At 36.4% G+C, this 24,102-nt stretch overlaps 2 protein-coding genes across 10 annotated transcripts in view; one reads left to right on the plus strand and one right to left on the minus strand.

Annotated features, from left to right (window-relative positions):
* CEP57L1 (centrosomal protein 57 like 1) overlaps nt 1-9,667 on the minus strand; it is a 52,830-nt gene extending 43,163 nt beyond the window's left edge. For 3 of the 9 annotated variants that reach the window (XM_023533399.1, XM_023533398.1, XM_011364842.2), the window contains exon 1: nt 9,216-9,594. In XM_023533399.1, the coding sequence (XP_023389167.1) occupies nt 9,216-9,335 (120 nt within the window). In that variant the 5' untranslated portion in view covers nt 9,336-9,594. Of the gene's footprint in view, nt 1-9,215 lie in introns of all 9 variants that reach the window. The other 6 variants (XM_023533400.1, XM_023533395.1, XM_011364846.2 and 3 more) reach the window with 5 other exon arrangements.
* Nucleotides 9,668-9,780: 113 nt separating this feature from the next.
* The window catches only part of SESN1 (sestrin 1), an 88,863-nt gene continuing 74,541 nt past the window's right edge, over nt 9,781-24,102 (plus strand). The window contains exon 1 of the mRNA XM_011364848.2: nt 9,781-10,907. Coding sequence (XP_011363150.1) covers nt 10,632-10,907 — 276 coding nt within the window. The 5' untranslated portion in view covers nt 9,781-10,631. The remainder of the gene's footprint in view (nt 10,908-24,102) is intronic.

Raw genomic sequence — 24,102 nt, forward strand, 5'->3', positions numbered from 1 at the left:
AATATTATTAATTAAAATAATAATTTCAGATTCAACAGAAATTATATTAATAAAAATATAAATGAACCTAGGCACAGACCTAGAACCTTTCACAAAAAATTAACTCAAAATGTATCATAAACCTATAACATAAAACACAAACTATAAAACTTCTGGAAGACTCATAAGAGAAAATCTAGGTGACATTGGGTTTGACAATGACTTTGTAGATACAAGACCAAAAGCACAATCCATGAAAGAGAAACTGGTAAATTTGCTTTCATTAAAATTAAAGACTTCTACTTTGCAAAAGACACTGTCAAGAGAATGACAAAACATGCAAGTGGAAGAAAATATCTGAAAAACACATTATCTGATGAAAAACTTGTGTCCAAAATATACAGTAAGAAAATGAACCACCCACTTAAAATGGGCAAAAGATCTGAAAAAGACACCTCACTAAATAGGCATATGAAAAAATGCTCAATATTATACGTCATTAGGGTATTGCAAATTAAAATGACACCATTACCTACTACAATGGCTAAAAACCAAAACACAGACAATACCAAATGCTGATGAGGTTGTGGAACAACAGGAACTCTCATTCATTGCTGGTGGGGATGCAAAATGGTATAGCCATTTTGGAGGAGAGTTGGGAACTTATCAGAAAGTTAAACATAAGATTAATGTAAGATCTAGCAATCATGGACCTAGCTATTTATCCAAATGAGTTGGGACAAGTTATTTAAACTCTCTGGCTCTCAGCTTCCTTACCTATAAAAATGGGGATAAAAATCAACTTCATGGGGTTACTGTAAGGCTTAAAAAGAAAATTTATGTAAATCAACTAGCATAATACAAGCACAGAGTAAACATACTGTGAATATTAACTGTTAATAATGATAATTATAACTATTAGATTGTGTTAAGCAGATGTCTCAAAACTGTTTAGAAATCAGATAAGACATAGGAAAACAAAGAAACAAACATACAAACAGAGGAAATAGTGCCAAGCACTTATATGCATTACATATATTATCTTATAGAGTTTTCTTGCCAAGCCTATGAGGTAGGTAGTTAGCCAGTGGGTCAAGTATTTAGGGAACATCTACCATGTGTGAATCACTATTTGAAGCATTGGGAGTATAATGATAAACAAGACAGAGTCCTAGCTCTCAAGAAGCATATATCCTCATATGGAAGAACACAAAGTAAACATGAAACAAATATGTTCAAGTGGATAGCTGAATTGCTTTGAGGAAAATTAGAAAGAGTAATTAAGAGTGGTCAGGTAAGACCTCTGAGGACAGGGATTTTGAGATGAGTCCACAACAGTAAGGAAGACAGTCATGTGAAAATCTCAGGTAATGGTACTGTGAGTAGAAAAAACAGCATATGCAAAGATCTTAAATTTGGTATACTCAAAGGTCAGAAATATAACAATGGATAATAAAATGTACTGTATTCTAAAGATGAAGAAAATGAGGTTTTAGAAAGTTTAGCGATCTATAGAAGGTAAATGGCAGAGGCAAAGATTTGAAAGTCTAACTCTAAAGTCAATGGTCTCATGAGAATGCTATGTTGCTTCTCCCCAAAGTTAGCAAAACATTTCAATCTGTTCTCAGCCATCAATCCTGTTTCCCCGACAGTCTTCTAAAATGTATTTATGATGTATGACTAATAATTATGTCATATACCTGAAACTAATATTTGTGTCAGCTGTAATCGAAAAATAAAAATTAAAAAAACAAAAAACATAGTGCCAACTATTCCGCTGACATGTACATTTCCTCTCAATGTTGCAAGAAATAGTAAGTAAAATGTACTTACGAAAATTTACCAACCTAGAGAAGTTCTAGATTCCACAACATCTATTTACTTTATTCGTTGCAGCAAAAATAAGGCAGATATTATTAAAGCGAGAACTCTGAATTAAGGAGTGTAAAACTATCATATTAAATAACAAGGCTGGACACAGAGTCCTTGCTCAGAAATATAATCATTTATGTTGCTGTTTTAGGAGAAAAATCATAATTGCTATATTTGTATTTATGGTAACTTTCCCCAATTAAAGCTTAAAATGCAAAATATTAAAATATTATTAAAATGCAAAATGTTATTTGTCAAGTTGCAAACTTGACAAAAGTTAAATATAATTCAAGACTCTCATTATACAATCTTAGAGAATGTCAACAATAGGATTATACAAAATAGCATTTTTCAGTTCAACTATAAAGTACTTTATAAATATCTCATTAATCTCAAATTGAACGACAGATATTATTTCACAAAAAGACGATCATTTTAAAAGACATTTTTTCTTGAGTGTCAATATATGCCAGACGCTAATCTAAAACTTTATATAAATTGTCTCATTAACTCTTCACAGCAGTCCTAAGAAGGTAGGTACTAACCACCTTTTACAGGCAGGAAAACTAAGACTATCTCAACTCTCACATTCAAAGATAGTTGAGGTTAAACAATTGGCCAAATTCACACTGCTAGTAAGAAGTAGTAGGGATTCAAATCCAAGATTCTGTGACTCCTAGACCCAAGGTCTTCTCACTGTTTGAATCTACAGCTACATCTTACCACAGTTAGGGTTTCACGTACAGAAGCTGCAGTATTGGGTATTGTTCACCTGAACGACTCATAAATCCCTCAAACAAGATGATTAACATGTCCAAACTTGGACTCAGTATCTTTCCATCCCAAGACTGTTCTTTCTAGTACATTCTCTCTCTGATTAATGGAAGAAGTTACTCTTAACCATCTGAATAGTAGTCATCCCAGGCATTTTCTTTTTTTCTCTCTCATTTCCAAATAGTCACTAAATCCCGCTGATTCTTTCTACCTCCTTCCCTCATTATTTCTCAGACAGACCTTCAGCTACTACCCTATCTCTATCCCTCACTGTTCAGCCAAGCTTCTTCAAAGAAAAGGTCTATAATCCATGTAGAAGGTACGCTTCTTAAGTGTAGTTCTTAAGGGCAGCGTCATATGTATGTTTCTGCATACTTAATGCCAATCATAGAACTTGTCCATAATAGGTTTTCAATAAATACTGAATGAATACAAATATCTGGCCTCCGTCCCTTCATTCCCCTGCAAGTGCAATGGAAAAGGTCACTGGTGAAGGAAAACTGCCTTGCCTTCTTTACTAAAACCCCTATCTTCTGAGGCTGACAATGGAAGAATAATCTCCACAGGCAGAACTTATGAATTAAATCCATGAGTTCCAATTCTTGTCCTCCAAAATTCACTTTCCCCTTGAAGATCTTATTATCACTGTCCCTTCACACTGAGAAAAGGGCGCTGCTCCCTTTATAAAGCTCTTCTCTAGTTAGATCCATGACTATAATACTCTTTCCCTTATATGTCTTGATACGGCAAAGATAAAGTTATAATGTTTAAATAAGACATAAGACTTTACCAATGCTAGAGGATAATAAAAGAGAAGAAAGTGCAGACAACAAACAGAAACCAGGTAGTGTATCTGAAAAGTTAGGATTTTCTCTCTGGGGCTTTTAGGTCCCATTCGATCCTAGTTCCTGATCTAACTTCAACTGATGAGCACTATTTTAGCACCTAGCACCCAAGAATTCATGTTTACCATATCCCCTCCTTAAAGATTAAGCTGAGGAAATAGAAGCCCAGAGAAATCTTGAGTTATCCATCTCCACTTAAATCCCTTTATCCAAGTTATATTCTAATCTGGAACCTACATGTTCCTTCTAGAGGCTGAATGAGAGATTCTCCTATCCTCAGGGAACAGCATCGTTTTACCCTACAGGCCACTCCAAATCAATCTTTATCTCAATACAGCATAGCAATTCAATATTTATATGGAAATATATGCCAGATGCATATATGGTACTGTAACAGGGACTACTAATTGTCAAACTATCTAGAAATTTTAGCTTTCTAGACATGTTAGTAGCATTCTGCGTATCGACTAGTCATTCCTTCTTGAAATTTTTGAATCCCATGGTTGCCTATCTCATGGTTGTTCTCTTCCTTCTCTGGTTAGTTTCAAACTACCCTGGATCTCTTCTATCCTGTATCCTCTTCATAGTCAGTAGTGGGTAGGAGTAGGCGTTGGATCGATTCTACTTTTTTTTTTTTTTAATCTATGTAAGGATAAAAGAATATATACGCAAAACATTTAACAGAGTGCCTGAAACATGGTAAGCACTTAGATATAGTAGCTTAAAGGAAAATAAAACAAAATATTCCGATAGTCTGATAGTTTCCAAATATATATCTATAGTTCAGACTTTGTGCTGAGCTCAAGATCAATGTATCCCATATGAGACGTGGGGCCTAAGAAAACTTGGAAATAAGATTACCCTCTGAGAGCTAAACTATAAATCAGTACACAAGGGACCAGAGCAGACTATGCAAAGTTAGCTTATAGAGACAAATAGGCTGCAATATAAATGTTAACATATTTAAAGAAAGAATATTTTCATCAAAAGGAAGAGCTGTCAGGAATAGAAAAATAGAAAAAAACAACTCAGAGAAGGCAAAAATTGGAGGCAAGTAAAGCTCTACTGTAGAGGTTCTTACAGCTTAATGCTATTAAGTGACCACAACATATATCTAATATTCTTTGTCTTGATTTCAAGCTCCTAAGCAACCTGCTGAATCCTCATGTAATTTTCCTACAGAGAAAACCCCTGGTCAGAGAATCAGTATGCTATAGACTTGGCAAATATCTCAAAATATATTAATAAACTGGCATCATGATAAATTCATCAGTCACCTGTATCACTCTAAATCTTACAAACTCTGGTACAGTTAGCAAGATTGTTAGCAAGATTTCTAAGCCCATAAGCCTTAGGAGCCCTGTTTTTTAATAGAAAATTCATTAATAAATTTTATAATGAAGTCAGTTTTTTCCTTGACTAGAGCACTATTCATTTAAAGAGGCAACTCCTCCACATATACTCTTTTCTCCTCTACATGTACTCTATAATACACACACACACACACACACACACATACATACTGAGGAATAGGGAAGTAGTAAAATGGAGTCACTATAGTCAAGCTGCTAAATTACTAAAATTAGATAGGTTGAGGTATGAGGAAATGATTCTACTTTGTTTTAACTAGCCTGGGAACTTAAACTTTTGAATTTACCAAACCTGTGACAATGCCTGAACATATATCAGACCTCCAGATAACCCTCTGATTACTCCATGAAGAACTCACGTATCCAGACCATCTTACATCCATTATCCAGAACACTGGATATGACCAAAACTCCTGGCACCCTTTCTCCAGACCACCTCGCATCCATCAACCAGACTATAATCATGTGACTGATAACCATCCTGGACCAATCTTAGGGCTAAGCGTGCAGGACTGAAGCACTTTTTACTTTACTATAAGAACTCTTAACTTTTCTTTCTTCTTTGGAACACTTCTGGGGTTTTGTCTAGTTGTGTTTCTGGCTTGCATACCCTAAGATCCTTTATCATTTATTTCTAGTCAAAGCCTCCGGACTCTTGGAGTTCGTTTGACAATACTCCTATACCTAGCAGGATGAGGTATGCAAGAACATAGTAAAAATATTAGCGAATCCTATCTCATGAGGTAAGAACTACAACTCACTAGCAAGTGTTGCTCTCTTTTAAGTTTTGCTCTCTTTTCTTTTAAGAAAACATTCTAAAATGTTTTCATTAGAAAGCACCTTCTTCCATCTATTATCTTTTTTTGTAAACAACTGTTAAATATGCAATACCTTTGAGAATTCTGTGACATATTTTTCTTCCATTCATTCATCAAATATTAAGTTCATACTTGATGCCAGGCACTGTACTCAGAGCTGGAGATCATGAGCAAGAGCAAAAACTGGCAGTCACTGCTCTTGTGTGCTTAAGCTTCAGAAGCAAACACACTTTAATCAAATTATCACACAGACAACTGTAAAACTAAATTTGGAACTTATTAGCAAGTAAAGGTATATGGCACAATAAGAGTATATTTATAATAGGGGCATTTAATCAGATCAGGTAAACTGCTTTGAGAAAGCAAAATATGAGCTAAGATCTGCAGGAAGAGGAGTCAAAGATTGAGGCTAGAAAAGCCTTGATAAAAAACAAACAAACAAAAAAACAGTACGAGAGATGCTGCATTCATATTTACCTTCTCCAGTTCTTCCATTCTCTCTTAAAATAAAATGCCCACCTGGCTTTTATACCTTTCCTCCACCAAAATTGTTTTCAAGATCCTTAATAACTTCCACATTGCTAAATGTAGTAGTCAATTATCAATCCTCATTTCACTTGACTGAGAGCAGCATTTAACATAATTTAGCATGACTTCCTCCTTAATCACTTTCACTTGGCTTCTAGGACAAATGGGTTTGCCTTTGTACACTGGCCACTCCTGTACAGTCACCTTTGTAGATAACTCAAAAATCAACCCAAACTCAATGCCTCTTTTTGATACCAACCATTCTCAGGCTTTAACTGCTGTCAAAACACTACTATAATTTCTCATTCCAAATTATATCTACTGCCATATCTTTCCTCTCATCTCTGGACTCGTTTATCCAATTGTCTTACTCCACACCTCTACTTGAATGTCTTAGAGGCACCTCAAACCTAACATGGGCAAACTAAACTCCTGGTTATTCCTCTTAACTCCAATACACAAATCTGGAGACTTTCCCATGACACTAAATGGCAATTCCGTCCTTCTAGTTGCTCAGGCTAAAAATTGCAGTCATCTTTGACTCTTTTACTCTATATCTTATATCCAATCTGTACTATCATAATACATCCAGACTCTGGCCTCTTCCCACTGCCTCTATTGTTATCACCACGGTCCAAGCTACCACTATCATCTCTCACCTGGATTATTATTTTAGCTTCCTAACCATTGTCTCCGCTTCCGTCCTTGCTTCCCCATGAACTATGCTCAACACAACTTAAAAGAAGTAATCATTTAAAAATACCAGATCGTGCAACTCATCTACTCAAAATTCTCCAATGGCTTCCTATCTCAATCAAAAAGTCAAAGTTCTTTCAATCACCTACATGACTGCCTTCCTCTGTGACCTCATGTTATCCTCTTCCCCTGCATTTCTGCTCCAGCCATACCACTATTTCTCAAATGAGAGGGCCCACAGACCTTTGCTCTTTCCCATAGGTCTTTGCAGTGGCTTAGCTGTTCTCTTCACACGAACGTTCTTCATCCAGGCATCTGAAGGGCTTACTCTTCCTACTTCAGATGCCCTCAAATGTCTCCTTTTCAATTAGGTCTTCTCTGATCACCTTATTTAAAAATGTACCTTGCCGCCTCCCTCACTTAGCACTCCAATTCCCCTTACGAATTGATTATTTTCCTCTACGCATTTGTCTTTATTTACTATTCTACATATTTATTGTCTATCCCTTGTTAGTAGAATGCAAGCTCTATGAGAGTAGGCATTTTGTATATTGTGTTCGGTGGTATATCTTCAATGTTCCATTATACAGTAGTACTCAACAGGTATTTGTTGAGTGAATTGATAAAAGGGAATATGAGACTCAGTTACTGAAGAAAGATCTGTATGGCTGAAGCAGAGATAGGTGGAGTGTGGTACACTAAGTGAGGCTGGAGAGGTAGAAAGAGAACAGTAGGCTTAAAAAGAAATTTTGCCTGTAAGAACAGTGAGACAACACTGAATGGTTTTAAGAGAAAATCTGACTGGATATACATTTTGAAAAGATCCATCTGGCTGCTATATGGACAACTAATGGAGAAAGGCCAGAGTGAATAATCAGTATTGCAATCGTCTTGGCAAGAGATTATGGCAGTTTGGAAAAGACTGTGCTTATGTAAATGGAGGGAAAAGGATGAATTTGAGGGATATTTGGGAGATAAGACTGATAAAACTTAGTAATAATTTAGATATAGAAATAATTTGGCTATAGAGGTATGAAGGACAGGAAATCAAAAATAATGCTTAGGTTTCAAAATTTCACAATTGGATGGTATTATCTTTAACTGAAACAGGGAACACTGAAAAAGAATCAGATTCGTAGGCAATAACCACACATTTGGTTTTAGTCATGTTGAATTTGAGGTGCTTTCGAAATATCCAAGAACAAATATCAAGGACACGGATATACAAAAGCTTAAAGTCAAGCTGGATGGAGCTAAACATTTCAGAGTAATAGGTGGTAGTGAAAGTATGGGTATGGACGAGATCAGATTCAACTACACAGTAAAAAGGAGACCTAGACTTAAGAAACTTCCCTATCCCATGTGGACTAGACAAAGGAGGATGAGCCCAAAAAGGAGACAAAAAAGGAATGGCTTTTTTTTTTTTTTTTTTTTTGCTTTTTAATGAAATCATAGTCATAAGAAGTTCTTGTTTTTAAAATTCTGATTTAAACTGGTAGCATTAGAATATAGCAAGGCTTTCCAAATTGGACCAATTCTTTGAAACTATAATTCTGTTCAAGGATAGGTCACTTCCAGAAACTATCTGGAAAATTCACAGCACCTGTCTCTTTGCAGCTTCAAAGTGTATCAATACACAAAAAGTTATCCCTCAAAATATATATGATTTGGCTTATTGCAGTTTCCTGAAAGTACATTTTTCTCACTTCTGGGCTTCACCATATGCTGTTCTTTTGGCCCTCTCTTTCCCTGGGATTAAGATATCACAGACTTTCCACGACTGGGCTAAGTGATCTTCCTAGCCACTACAATGATACAGTACTGTAACTGTATAATCATTCGTTAAAGCCTGCAAAAAATTATACCAACGAATATTGGGTATTTTTTTTTCTTTTTGTCTCACACAAAATGGATTTGATAAATCGCTTTCAAAGCCCTGCTTGGGATGTCATCTGGCTGAGCAAATATAACATTGAACATCCCTATGCAATGGCAGACAAAGGCAATTGCACAGGGATTCCCCAATCCTTCCCGCACGAGTCCACTTTAAAGGACTGAAGCATTAGAAGCGGCGCGGAGCCCCCCTTTCTACAGCATTCCTCTTTCCTGGCCTTAAACCTCTCCGACTCTCAAGATCGCCACCTCTCACGTCCTGGCCGTCGCGCGCCCTCGGGCTCGGGTACCCGGACTAGTCCTTCCCATGCGGATTACTGGAAAAACTCCTGCAGTAAGGAGGACAGCCGTAGATGGCTTCGTCTCCAAAATCTCAGAGGAAATGAAAGAAAGAAAAAGCCCGTCAAGAAATAAGCGGTAGCCAAGCCTACAGTTCTCACCAAGCCAACGCTCTCAAACACCGTGCGCGCTAACGGTTGAATCGCAGGCCGCCACAGGCAACGTCGCAGTGGCTCCTGGGGGCTGTAGTTTCTGTCGCAAATAGAATGCGCCGGCAGCATCAAAACTACGTTTCCCAGAAGTCAGTGCGACGACGCCCTAGCTTCTTAAATAAGGGGTTTGGCGTAATAAAGAAACCGTCACTATTTTTAGGCTAATCTTAACATTAGATTCGTTTTTTTTCACGAGCGCGTCTGTGCCCTCTTTGCCGTTCTTGCTTTGTCTATGAAAGTTTCAGTGTACTACGACTCCTTACTTTTCTTTCCACTTCTCCAGTCCAGAGAATCCGAACGTCAAGGTACGGAAACCGCCCTTAGGCTGCACGCGCATTGCTCGCCATCACGCATGCGTAGCAGCAGGCAGCCGTTGGCGGCCGCGCACAGGCTCGGGGTCTGGAGGTGGCCTGGCGGCGGGCGGGGCTTTTTCCAATGGCTTTGCCTCTGCGAGTCGCGTGTGCCTGGGCGGGGAAGAGGGCGCTGAGGCAGGAGCGGCTCTCGGTTTGCGCCGGGCGGAGAAAGGGGAGGGACTGGGGGTGAGGACCCCATTTCCCCTCCCTGCTCCCGCCCTCTGGGCCGAGCCCCACTGATGGGGCTGGGCAAAGAGGCAGCCAAAGCCGCGCTCGGGGATTGCGGAGCAGCCTGGTACCCAGCTGGTTCAGCGGGCGGTGGGCGAGGACGCAGGGATCGGAAAAGGTACGAGTCTGCCTGGGAGTCCAAGACCGACCGGATTGGAGACGTTTTCCTCTAACGCCGCGGCCAAGACAGCGTTAGAGACCCGAGAGCGCTTGTGTCGCCGGCCGCGGCGGCCAGTGAGCCACGGATCGGCAAGCCTTCCCAGCCAGCGTCCAGCCGGCCGCTGAGGCGCGGGGAGGAGCTGCGGAGGGCGGGGACTGGTGCCGGAGGAGGGGCGGGGTGCGAACGCTCCCGGGAACACCGTGGTTGCACAGACAAGAAAAAAAAAAAAAAACCCGAATGGCTGGAGGGCGTTCAACTGTTAGGAGCCTTTTGGGGCAGAGCACGGATTTGACAGCTCCACAACGTGAGGATATCCGCTAACACCGCGAGACGGAGGAGAACACTTCCCTGTCCAGCAAAGCCAGCACTGTAAAGTTTCAACTTTCCAACTTTTTTTTTCAGTCTCTGAACAGAAGACTGCCTGCCCCTTCGTGTGGAAGATGGTGAGCTCTATCTTGCAGATCGTTTGAAAGCCATCAATATAAGACACTTCTTTTTCCAAATGTCATCCAGTCTTACGTTTTCATGACGATTCGATTTCCCTGATTCTTTCTCGTTTTAAAAATCCAAAGTGCTTTTGGGGACATGCTAAAGGGTAACTGAAGATTGCAAAAAAAAGTCGTCATGGCTGAAGGAGAGAATGAAGTAAGATGGGATGGACTTTGCAGTAGAGATTCAACTACTAGAGAGACAGCACTGGAAAACATTAGGCAAATCATTTTGAGAAAAACTGAGTATCTTCGTTCCGTGAAAGAGACGCCTTATCCATCAGACGGGTTTTCAAATGCTGTTTGTTTGGATGGGTTGAATAAACTTCTTGCTCATCTGCTTATGCTTTCTAAGAGGTGTCCCTTTAAAGATGTAAGAGAGAAAAGTGAGTTTATTTTGAAGAGCGTCCAGGTAAGGAAGAGCATTATAATTACAATTAATACAATGAAATGTTATTTGCACTTATATTCACTTTGTATTTCTAATAGGCTGTTATGTGAACTCATTATAAATGATGAGTTCAATCTACATCTTAAATTTAGAGTATTCTGTAAAACATTGAATTTGGGGTCAAGGCTGTCCATGATGAACTAAAATAAAAGCAATTTTCAAATATAATAAACAAGTATTGTCTTTCTAGAGTGTTTTAGTAGAAATTGCATTCCTCCTGGAAAAATATATGAAAGTTACAGTTAGTTGCAAGTAAAGACAGATTTTTCCTTATAATCATTTTTACATGTTGTTAGGAAGTATATCCAGTGTGCTTTTCACATTGTTACAAACAGTGTTCTGTGTGTAAAGTTTCACATTTAAAGGCCTCTAAAATGATAAAGGATATTAAATGTTTCCTTGTCAGCTTGTTCAAGATAATTGGTGAAACAATTTTCTCTTGTTCTTAAAAACAAAACAAAAAACCCAGTGTCTGTTCTGTAAATGCAACCTTTCTTTTTTCAAAAAAAAAAGAATTACATAAAGTAGTAAAAGCTTATGTTATAAAAGAGCTGACATCTTCAGATTTAAAAGTTGAACCCAAGTGGAATGTATGGTAGAAACACTTTTATGGTAAATTACTCAACTAGCTTTCTCTACGTTTGCTTGTTTGTTTTTCTTAAGCACACATACCTATTTAAATTGTGAGTGCAATAGGTTAAACATAGATTTTTCCTGTTTTGCATATAATCAACTTACCCCTTTTTATCAGATTTGTTAAAAGCACTCTTATTTTGAGAGGTTGTTGTTAGGTATTAAGAATGCCCAATAACATTCTGTATGCGTGTCAGTCTACTCAGTCCACATATGTTCAAAGTCATAGTGTGAGTTTTTAAATTTTTTGATTTACTTGGGTATATATAGAGGTTAAGATGGACAGTTTTTCTATTCTGGCTTGAATTTAGCAATAGAAAAATAGTCGTGTCCACAAATTGAAGACTTAAGATTTTGGGATATTTCTTATTACAAATACTTTGGAAATAATCATTACAGTTCATTTATCCGGAGTTACCAGAGAGGAATTATTTTTCTAAATACCTGAAGTTTACTCTTTTAAGCATCAAAAATTATTTATCATTCAGACTGTGGTGACTACAACCACCTTTTTTTTGTAATGGGGTTATCATACACATCGAGTACTGTTGCATAGCTAAGGGTGGAGCATATAAGACTATATGATTCATGTTTTTTGAATTCTCGTGTTCAATTTTTATAGTTTTTTGTACTTTGCTGTCAATATACTTCACATTGGTCTCCTCTTGAACCTTTTATTTTGTTGCTTATTTATGTTAGAATGGGAAACCAGATAACCAATTTTGTTAAGTTATAATGAAAACAAGTAATTAGGCTCTGGAGAATATAGGGTCAAAGGACTGTATCAGAATGGTAAGTAAATGGGTACTGGGGTCAGACAGCCCTTGGCTCAAATTATACTCCTTTATTAAAGTAGTGCATAACCTTGGACAAGTAAGTTGCTTGTTTTAGCTTGGATTTCCACATCTGTAAAATGAGAATAATAACAGGTGTTGTGAGAATTAAATGCGATTTAAAGTGCCCCAATATATAGTGGATGCTCCTCTCCTCTTTCATATGTGAAGTACGTGGACTGTGTGATATATATTTCAAGACTCATTGATCCTGCAAAATGATGCAAGAATCTCCTCTACCGTAAAGGTTTCCTGTAGATTTGTCCTCTCTTTTTCATCTCTGCATCTATTGCAGTTTATTTCTGCCACAATTTTAACAGGCACTCATAATGTGCTATAATCATGTCAGTGTGTCTTTCTCCCCCAGGAGGGCTGTAAGTTCTCAAAAGTATTGGCTGGGACCTGGAAGCTACTAAATAAATATCAAGTGGATGAACAAATTTATATTTGGCTTTTATTTCTTATCAGTCTGAATAGATGAAGTTATCAAATTAGAGAGTTTCCACCCCCACATTATTCAGTCATGCCTTCATTCCATAAAAGTTTATGGAACCCAGGTAAATAACCATTTTAAGAACTGTGAACCAGTGGTGAACAGTTTTGACATTCTGCTGAAGGGATACAGATGATAAAGAAGTAAACCAATAATGTAATTTTAGATAGGGAAGACTTCCCTGAAGAGATGACATTTAAGCAGAGATTTTATGAATAAATATTCTGGCAAAAATGATATTTTTGTGGGGCGCATTCCATACATAGGGAACACTATGTGTGGAGGCCTCATGGCAAGAAAGAACAGATGAGTTCTCGGAACTGCAAGTAATGCAATGTGGTTAATGTATACAGTTTGAGGTGAGTTTGAAAGCTGAAGCATGTGTTCTAGAGTCAGACCTGGCTCCAACATTTGATTTGCTTTACAACCTTACATAAATTATATAATCTCTCCTTGACTCAATTCTCTCATCTGCAAAATGGGGATAATGCTAATGGTTCCTGCCTCACAATGAGAATAAAATGAAATAATGCTTTTGAAGCATAGCACAGTCCCTAGCACATTAGAAATGCTCAGTAATCTTTGGAATTCTTACTGTTTTTAGGCAGCCAGATAACAGGATCTTGTAAGCCATGTTGAGTTACAGACTTTATCTTAAAACAGTGGGAAGCCACTGAGTGTTTTGAGCAAGATGGTGACATGATCCATGGTGTATTAGAAGGATCACTTTGGACACAATGAGAATGGATTTCAGGAGTCAAGGGTGTATGTGCAATATCAGTTGTTAGGTTGTCTGCTAGTCTAAAGCAAAATGGTGGAGTACGATATAGTGGAAAAAGTAAATGGATTTGGGAGATAGCTAGGAGTTAGAAACCATAGGATGTCGTATGTAATTGGATCCAGGAGATAAAGAAAATAACAAAATCAAGGATGGTTCTAAAGTTTCTGGCTTTAACTACTTGATGAATAGTTCAGTCATTTCCTGAGACAGAAGAATGGTAGAGAGTCATTTAAGGGGTCATAATGAGTCCATTTTAGACATATTGAGATTATGTTGCCTATGTTACATCTGATTAGAAATAGTTCCTAAAGGGATTTCTGCCTCTACTACCACCCTTCTAGTTCTGCCATTGTTACCTCTCATTTCTCCAGGCTTAACCGATAACTGCAGAGCCATTTATCTAAAATGAAAATCTGACCATATTTCTCTCCTACCTTTAAAATAGGATAGAATCTAAACTTAAGAATTCCAGCATCAATCTGGCTTCCACTTAACTGCTCTGGCCTCACTGCCCACACTCTATCATCAGCCTTGCAGGGGAGACTAAATAATTCAAATGTAGTGCTCCATAATGCTTTTTGTTATTCTTTAGTAAAGCAGCAAAAGCTGAAGTGCATTTGCAATTCCTTCAGGTGATCCTGAAGACCCTTAATTGCTATAAGTCAGCTCAGAGGACTGTAGTCAAGAAGGGAGCGATGGTGAGGCAATGGTAGTATGGATTCAACTTAAAATGGCTAAACCTGTAAAAAATTGGCACATTGGGAGACAGCATTCTGTTCTCAATTGATTTCATGTCAACATGCTTAAATCTGTTCAACACATCTTTGAGAACTATTCTGTGACAGACACTGTACTCAGGACTGGAAGATCAATAAGGGTTGTTCCCTGCTTTTGAAGGTTTTCCATTCTCATAGAAGGCTTTATTTATGCTTTTTAAAAAAATTTAACCCTGTAATACTTTTTTGATATGATTGATTCCCTAAACAAAGGAGCAGAAGTAATAACACTGGCCCAATATGCTAACCTAGTCCACTGAATATCTTTATAATGCATGTAATTAAGGGAGGAATGTGAGTGTATGTATATACATCAAAAAGATTTTGAGAAGTATCCAAAATAGCCAAGTACTTTACCAAGAATGATCATGTGGTCATGTTCATTTTCATCTGAAAATGTCTGAAAGTAATTTGGCTTCAGATAGAAAATTTAGACCAACTAACAAAGTATCTTTGTTAAGTGTGATAGAGGAGGCTTTTCTTTAGTGAAGTGATTGTTACCCCCCAGTGAGAAATGAAACTTTAGCTGTTGGGCATGGTGCACATTCACAGTTGTTAGAGCTGCAGTTAGAGTATCCAGTTGGTATCCAATTAGGGAATATATAGTTTGTAAGTTTAACAATCAGAGGTTTATTATTTGGCATAATAAGTCTGGAGGTTGGGCAATTTCAAGCTTGACTGATTCATTAACTGAACTACATTGCCTTTTGCCTTCCATCTTTTTGTTCTTTCCTCAGCACAGAAAGTGCTATCTCCACTCATGATTGCAAGGTTGCTACAGCAGTTACAAGAATCATGACTTTTCAGCTAATAAGAAGGGTTTCTTCCCATGTGTCTATCAGGGAAGTTCTTTTCCCAGAAACCCTCCAGCAGTCTTCCTCTTAGTTTCTATTAACCAGGTTTGGGTCACATGCCCTTTTCTAAGCCAGTCATATGAAGGCAAGGAAATTGGGTATTTCTACTTTTGGTTTGGACTAATCCACACTCAATCCAGGAGCGCCAAGAGAGCCCATCACTTGAACAAAGAATTTCTGTTGATGAGGAAGAAGAGACAGAAGGCAGTCAGGTTTAGTCAGAGGCTGCCATTAAAACTGCTCTTTAACGAGATAATATATTGTTTTCGTCTAGTTATAATTTAGATTCTATTCCATTAGAAACAATTATTTTTATAATTTATAAAATACAACAACAGGTTAGGGATGTTCTAGAAGCAGATTTGGACTTTTAAAATGCTTATTTTGATTTCTTTTTTACTGCCATGTCTAGTCAAAGCCAAGAGTTTAAGGTAGTGCATCTCAAACATTCACTGCTGACTCTTAGCTATCATAGCAAATATGAGAGTCCTCTTTCAGTATTTACACTAAGCTTCTCTCTTCCATATCCACTATTTTCCGGCCTTATTTTATTGACACATTAAGAACTCAGTCCCTTTCCCTTAGAAAGCCTCCTGGCTTACTTCTTCTCCACTTTGTGTTTCCTCTCATTCCTATCTTTGACCACTTTCTTTTCTTGCTTTTGAGCTCAGAGAATGCTATTTATCCTCAGGTTGTCTAGGCTTCTTTGAATGGAAGATGTGAAGAAATTGAAGGAAAATCTTTAAGTTTTTTTCCTAAATGGTTTGAAGACAAGAGCCTATTCCCGCCTCCCCCGCCCCCACCTGCCGCTGCCACTGGGTTACAGGATGAATCATATCTGCATTATCTACCCTCAATGTCCTCTTTATAATATATAAATACATCCTGTCCTTTTCCTTTGTTCTGACTTTTCAGAAAGATCGATACTAAGAAGGATACTCTTTTTTTGTTTGTTTTCAGATTTTAAACATTTTATTCCTTTTACAGTGCCCCAAATGGTCTCTAATGTGGGGGGGGGGGAGCAAAAACAATGAATGACTAATTTAAAAAATACTATTCTAACAGTTATTGTTTGGTTTATAAATGGCATATAGTGTTTTGTAGAAAAATAGGATGTTAAACAGTTGCTTATTAGATTTTCATGCATGGGTTGTTCATATCATGGAGGACCCTCTGAAATGATAGTTTAGCTTAATTAGAATTTTCTCGTCTTTAACACTTTGTACCCTTAAAGCGGTCTACAGATCATTCATGGAATAAAAGAATTAGAAAATAGGTATGCTGTTCTCTTTGTTTTAGAGTTATATTTTCCTTTTGGTAAGCCATTAGAAATTTGCAGGATATCTTTTAAACATTTGAATAGATAATAAATTAATGACTCAAATAGTCAACCTAAGGATTTACTGAAACTTTGACCTGACAAAGTAGCTGTGGAATCTTGGGTATAATAAAGGATTATTAATCACTTAAAACTATAATGTGACAGGGCCCTATATGTGTTAGGTCTTAGTCATAAAGAATTTTCATATTTAAAAACAATGTTTATGTGGTAGCAAATTAGCATGAACTGGAGGAACTGCAGAACTTTTAGAATTTGTGAAAGGACAGGGCAGATGCTGGGGCCGGGGGCGGGGGGTGGGCGGGCGTAGTGCTTAAAATGCATAGAAGGATGAAAGTACATCAGCACCCAGAGGCCTTGCCACCAATTTTAATCTTTATCACAGTTTCTCAAGTCAGTCTATTTTTTTCCCACACTGTGGTAAAATATCTACAGCCTTTCTAGATTACATTTATTACATTAAGTTAGAAAGACCTTGGTTGACTTCGATGAAATTACTTAGTACTTTAATTATGCTGGCACAGCATACTCAGGGGCATCTTAGTGTTTTTCAGACTATTTGATGGTGGTATTGCTAGAGGCACTGGGCAGACTGGAAATTTAAATGTGAAAACTTCAGCTAGATATCACATGATGGGAACATTATTTCATGCTTTCCATTTTTCCCTATTGGTTACTATACCAAGTTAAACTGGTGTCAATAAAGATACATTTACAGTAACATTTGTGTATAGAAAAAAAGTCTTAAAGATGCTTGTTTTTAAAAAAAATGCTTTTTCATTGGAAATACTTAGGGAGTTTTTGTAGGGTGACAATTAGGACTATTTATTGGATTTTCACAGTTTTCCTTTTAATGTTAAAAGTCTGTGTATTACTAGAAGACTGTCACAGTGTGTGACGTTTCAGTTTATAAGAAAAACACTCATGAAATTTGGCAGCACAAGAATTATCTGTCTTCCAGGCTCTAATCTCTTTTATATAACTACTTATAGAAAAATCTGATTAGACTACAATGAAATATGGAATTACCTTAGAAAAAAAGTTACTTTTGGTTTTATATTTTATTTAAATCTTACCCCATTTCTAACTTAAAAAGGGAAAAGTCTTCATAGATTTATAAATTATTACTTATAAGATTACCTTGAGACAGATCCTAAGCTTTCAAACCATACTAAAGGAAAATAAAATATATGGTGTTTCGTGAGTTATGTTACCCAACTTAACTTTAATATGTACATATTCATTAAATGCATAGTATTCATTTAGTCTTTTAGCTTAATTGTTTAAATTGACAAGCTAGTAAATTATATATATGTCTTTTAAAAATTAGGATAATTTGTCAATTCTATGTATAATATTCAGTAAAGTCTAATTAGAATCTTAGTTTACCCGACTAAAAGTGAGCATTTACTGTTTTGATATTTTAGTGTTTGACAAGCACTGCATACTGATCTTTAAATTTTACATGATTTCATTTTCTAGCAAGTTGGCAGGTGTTAGCTGTCTATAATTATAACTGAGTAATTTTTCAAATGCTATTCATAGCCTAAACACAGTAAGAAATTCTTCCGATCATGTGATCAAGCCTTGCAAAATAGTGGTAGAGTGATATGTTCTTTGGTACATATTTAAGAGAAGCTTTTCAAAAGTAAAAAGTTATTTAAATGATAGAGAAACAAGTTTTCTCACAAAATAAGGTCTCTCAAATTATCAGTAGTGATTACACCTCACCAAATTAAGGCGTCTACTTTCTCAGCTAACAGCTAATGTATACATTGGCAGACAAATGATAAAATATAACCTAAATTTATTCAGTTTGGTTGATGACAGAGGTTCTGAGTAAAAGAAATAATTGAGATTTTATTGAAACAGTATAGATTTTACCATTGAACCTAGTGAATTATTTCTTCTTATTTCATTCATTAGGTATTTGTTGTGTACCTACTATAAGCCAAATGCTACGCTTCTCTATCTTTTGATATGTCTAAAGAAAGGCTGTTTCACTTAATTTTAATAAGGATTCTACTTAAAAAAATAAAAGAAGCTTGTATTTTATTTTTCTTGATTTATTTTCTAATTATTCTAAATATACAGTCCCACATTGACTAGAGATATTTCTTTAGAATGATTTAAAGATCTTGTTAGATCCTCTTTACGAGCCATATGTTCATGAATAAATTAACCTCTAGTCTCATCAGTTTTTCATTTTGAATTGACATAGTTTTAGTATCTACTTTGTGATGTGATTATAAAAATTAAAGATTATAGTGGTAAATCATTTTGAAAACTTCAATATACTGTACAAATTTACGAATAAACTCTTTGAAACTTATCTATAAAATGAGGATAATAATACCAATCTCCCTGGGTAGTTTTGAAAATTAACATGGAAAGCATGTAGAAGTAGGGCAGGTATATAGAAAATGCTCAAAAAAACATTGGTGGTGATGATGAACTTGATCTAGATCATTTAGCTAATGAGTCAAATTTCAAACTAGCATTTAAGATTTTAATGTTTAGAGTTTAGGATTTTTATGTAATTGACTTTAATACATCCCACACTTTGTATTCATATATATTCACACCCCTAATTGACACTTGTACACTAAAATTCTATATATTAGCTGTTCATGAGGATATCCAACTTTATCATAGGATTCTTCTAACCAGCCACTCACCCGGCAGAAGTGTAGGACTTGCTCAAAAGTTTGCCCCAGGGGTGGTAGCAGATCTATTGCATCCATTTCCTCCTCAGAGGCCAACACAGTTTTGGTATGTGACACTAGCAGGAGAGGTTGCAGCTAGTGTCATCTAGGTCATCAATTGCACATGTAGAGCATGGCCAAGGCCTATGCTTCAGTATCTAAACAGCATTAGCAGATAATGGTGAAGACCATGGCCTTTGGAGTTAGCCAGACCTGGTTTTAAGTCATGTTCTGTCAAACTTTGTGACATTGGGCAAGTTATATAACCTCCTTAAGTCTCAGTTCCCTCACAGAAGTTGTAAGGATTAAATGAGATAACATGCAATGCTTACTGGAACCTGGTACACACTCAACAAACATTAACTATTAGTATTTTCCTGCCCGCAGCGGAAGAGGAGATGGGAAGTTGAGCCCTCTGGCACGATATGCCATTTAGGGTACCCCAAGCCTCTGGGCACCTGGGAAGGTTTGCACCTACTTTCCAGATTCCCTAGCCCTAGGGAATAGCAACCTAGAGGAAAGAGCAAATTAAGGATTTAGGAACCAAATTAAGGATTTTATAAATATTGTTTTAGCTCTCTGGGGACTGGATTTCTCTCCTCATATGTTAGTCTATTATTCCACTTTATGAACATTTGACTTTCAAATACACATTCAGGGACACACAATATAGGAAAGCAAATGATGACTTGGATGCCAGTTTTGTCAGAAAGCATCTGAATCCTCTGTGCCTGGTCAATTCATGTCTGATAACCTCTGGGGAGTTATCTACTGCAGAGACTGCTTGCCTCAAAGGTCTATTGAGATTAGAGCTGTCCTATCGGTGCCCCTGCTCTGCTCCCCCAATGGGAGCCTGACATATTGAGCAGAAAGCCTCCAAATAGTCATTTTACTCTTGCCAGGTAACTGGCCCAGTCTAGACAGCTTGATGAGATTAAGAACAAAGCAACTAAGCAAAGATATCATCAGAAAGGTACCCCAGGAGAGGTAACCGGACTTGAAGAGATTTTGTACCATGTTTGATTTCTTGAATTTGCTTGCTTGTGTGTGGCAGGTATTTTTGGGGCTCCTCCTGAGCTCTCATGCCTGCCCCTCCTTATAAAATCTGCCATGACTTTGGAACCAAGTCATCTTCAGCAGTCTCTTAATCTTTCTAGTTTTGTGGAATGTATAGTTTTGAATGTAATAAGGATAGGCATTCTGTATGTGAAGCCTAGTTCTTAACCCTTTTCATATATTAATTCACTCAATCTTCACAACAACGCTATAAGAGTAGGTATTATTATTATCCTCATCTTATGTATTAGAAAAAATCAAGGCCCAGATAGGTTAAATAACTTGCTCAAGATATTGCTAGCAAGAGGAGGGGTCAGGTTTCAAACTCAAGCTGTGAGACTCCATAGTCCTCACTTTTTACCAACTGAATAAAAATTTAATATAGGGTTCCTTACAGTGAAAATATATATCACTTTCTTTAATAAATTAATTTTCCTTCAGGATGAAATGTAAAACTTTGGTCTTTCTAAGGGAAACTACATTCTCAGATGTGATGAAATTACATATCAAATTCTTACTTAAACCCTCACCCATCTTGAAATTGCATTTGAACCCTGCCGGATCTTCACCTTTCACTGTGGCATGTTAATTTTCATTATGTCGTCATTGTCAATTTTGGCTGACTGCAAGGTTGCTCTGCGCTATGATCTTGGAAATGTGGCATACAAAAGGCATTTCTTTACATTAAGAGATTACCAAGTAAGATGATTTCTTTAGTGAACCGCCTAAAAGAAAATTTGGTATATTTTCATGAGTAATAGAGTCAAGATTAGCTTTGAATGTTAAAAGAGCATTCTCCCAGCTAGTTCATTGTTGCCATGACAGTGCTGGCAGTGAGAGTGTTGTAGTAACTCCTTGCAATGATCTTATTTTAGACCCTAACGTTTGCAGTACTGAACATCCCCTTCCCCGCCCCACAAGTAACTCTAGTGGAAAAGTACTGGTTTTGTAACGGCTTTTCTGGCTTTGTAGCTGAAAGACTGCACTATTGTGGGCTTAAAAAAATAGTGTAGGAGTGTTGAGTATTTTTCCTGTGGATTATGAATGTTTGAAATTTCCCGAAATATGGTATTGCGTTACATGTCACAGAGCAAGTTGTTTACAGCTAAAAAGGAAAGAGGCCTCAGTTGTCGTTTTAGAAATCAAGCCCAGATTGTATTATACATTGAGCTCATATAGAAATTATTTTTCCATTTGTGTGTCTCCTGTGCATACTTGAAGGTCTTTGGATTCTTTATTCAGTTATGGAAAATTATCATTAAAACCGTAAATGATTGTATTTAAACTGTGTAGAAAAGTACTTTTTTCCTGTCCTTTCCATATTTCAACATTTACTGATCAAACTGGAACATTTTAATTTTAATTTCTTAAATTGTGAGCTAACTTATGTAATGACTTTAAGAAATTACCCAATTTGAACTGTGTACTTAAACTAACAATTGTTGAAGTGTTTTTAAATTTTGTTGACTGTATGTTATAAATTAGATTTTAATATACTTCACTGATATTTTCTAATTGTAAATCCCATTATAACTGTACTGGTAAGTATAAAATATTTTCAAACTCATAGTAGTAAGTGCCATTTTGTATACTTTTGCATGCAGTTTATTAGGTCTGAGTTTTGGTATCTATGGCATGTACATTAAAAATCTAGTATAGCATGATGAAACATGATTTGGGCAACAAATCTTGTTAGAGAAGATGGAAAATCTAGTTCTATACTTCCTTCATTAGTCACAACTACTGCAAATGGTTACATTTGCTTTTTTCATAAATGCTGCATTGAAAGCTTAGTTCATCTTCCTTAGATACTGAAGATGTAAACAAATCTTGGACAACTGGGCCTGTACTGGGTAATGGCGTGTGGATGCCAGGCAAACTCTTTTCTTTTAAATGAAAAGTTTAAATATATAAAAACTTTTTTCAGTTTAATGTATAAAAATAAATTTCTAAACAAAAATTTGACCCCAAGCTAGAGTTGTAGTTGGCTTTATCACCAAGCAATGGGCATTTTAATCTTGATTTTATGTATTGTTTCAATTCTTCCTTTTAGGGCATTTTATGATCTCCTCCACGGTCGTTACTCAGGTCAAGAGGTCTCTTATTCCAATCCACACCAGTCTTCGATAGCTCCTTCTTGGAATTTGGAAGTAGATGTGTAATAAAGTGTGAAGAGTCACACCTTGAGATAAATATTCTGTCATTTTGATACTACATATTTATATTAAATGCTTTTTATCGTTTGGAATGAAATAAGAGTATCATTAGTTCTTTTCCCTTTGTTAAAATACTTAATAACAGGGGTTTTTTTCCCTGAACCCCACAGCACCTCTCGCTGACCTCCCTCTACATCTAGGCTGAAATGCATATAGCTTTTCAAAGTAAGAATTTATTTTAAATCTTTCTTTGTGCCTGACACTGTTCCTTTTGCAATGACTTAGAGGAAAAAATTTAAGAACAAATCAAGACTGTGACTAAAAATGTTAAATTTTATGGTAATATATTAACAACATTGTAACTGTTGGTGGAAGAGTATATTCATAGTAATTCTACATCTAGGAAATCATCTGAAAAAAGATTTATCTATGATGATAATTACTATAGTGCTACTTATGATATAAGTGTATCATTTATGTATTTTTATATATAAGCATAGAATAATCTGAATATCCAATAATTATGGATTGATTAAATTATGGTATATCTATATAAAGGGTTATTATACAGTTATTGAAAATTGTTTTAAAATATATTTATAAGCAAAGAAAAAATTATATATGTAAGTAGAAAAGCAACTTTTAAAGTAGTATGCCAAATATATATATATATATATACATTTTTTTATAGAGGCAGGGAAAGGTCAGGAAACCTACATGCACCAGAATATTAACTGTAGTTCTCTTTCAGAAGCAGGATTATTGGAGATTTTAATTTTTCTAATATTAATCTTTAATAAATAATTTTATTGGGCGCTTTTTATATGTCAGGCATTGTAAGCATTTTACATATAACATTTGCAAAATTTTGAGTAGGTTACAGATTTTGAGGAAGTTATCTTTTCAAAACAAATATACAAATACGAATACACCTACTCATTGTAAAATTAGATTAAGTTTCTGATTTATTTACCAAAGGAAACAGGAATTTCTCAAAAGCTAAGCTTTCTCATTGAGAAGAAGCACTTGCAGCCTACCTGGGCACTGCTTTCCTTAGCCTCCAGGTCTCCTAAAGGGAGTGAAACTTCTGGTGACCGGTCTGGGTCATGCCAGATCTGCAAAACTCATTTCTTGGTATACCGTTGCCTTTTTATGTTTGGGGTTTCAATCCACATTCTGGAAGAATTTATACAAACTATACATTTTTTTTTGAAGGCCCATTTTCCTGAAATATCTAAGTTTATACCTACAACTCAGAGAGGTTAGTTAGGTGAGGAAACAGATTAAAGTAACTTAAGTAGCGAATCCTGGGAATGAGGAGGCATGTCTTAAGTCTATGTTCTTAACCACTGATCTGTTTTCCTATAGTCTCCTCTCTTCTCCTTTTTTTTTTTTTTTTAATTTGCAGTGAACATTTATTACTTTTATATTGGAAAACAACTTAAAATCAATGTGGAAAAATTACGATATATGGAATGTTATAGTAACTCAGCAAGGAAAGATCAGGATGAGTTGGGATAATAAAACAAT

Source organism: Pteropus vampyrus, unplaced genomic scaffold (genome assembly GCF_000151845.1).
Source record: "Pteropus vampyrus isolate Shadow unplaced genomic scaffold, Pvam_2.0 Scaffold101, whole genome shotgun sequence".
NCBI classification, from domain to species: Eukaryota; Metazoa; Chordata; class Mammalia; order Chiroptera; family Pteropodidae; genus Pteropus; species Pteropus vampyrus.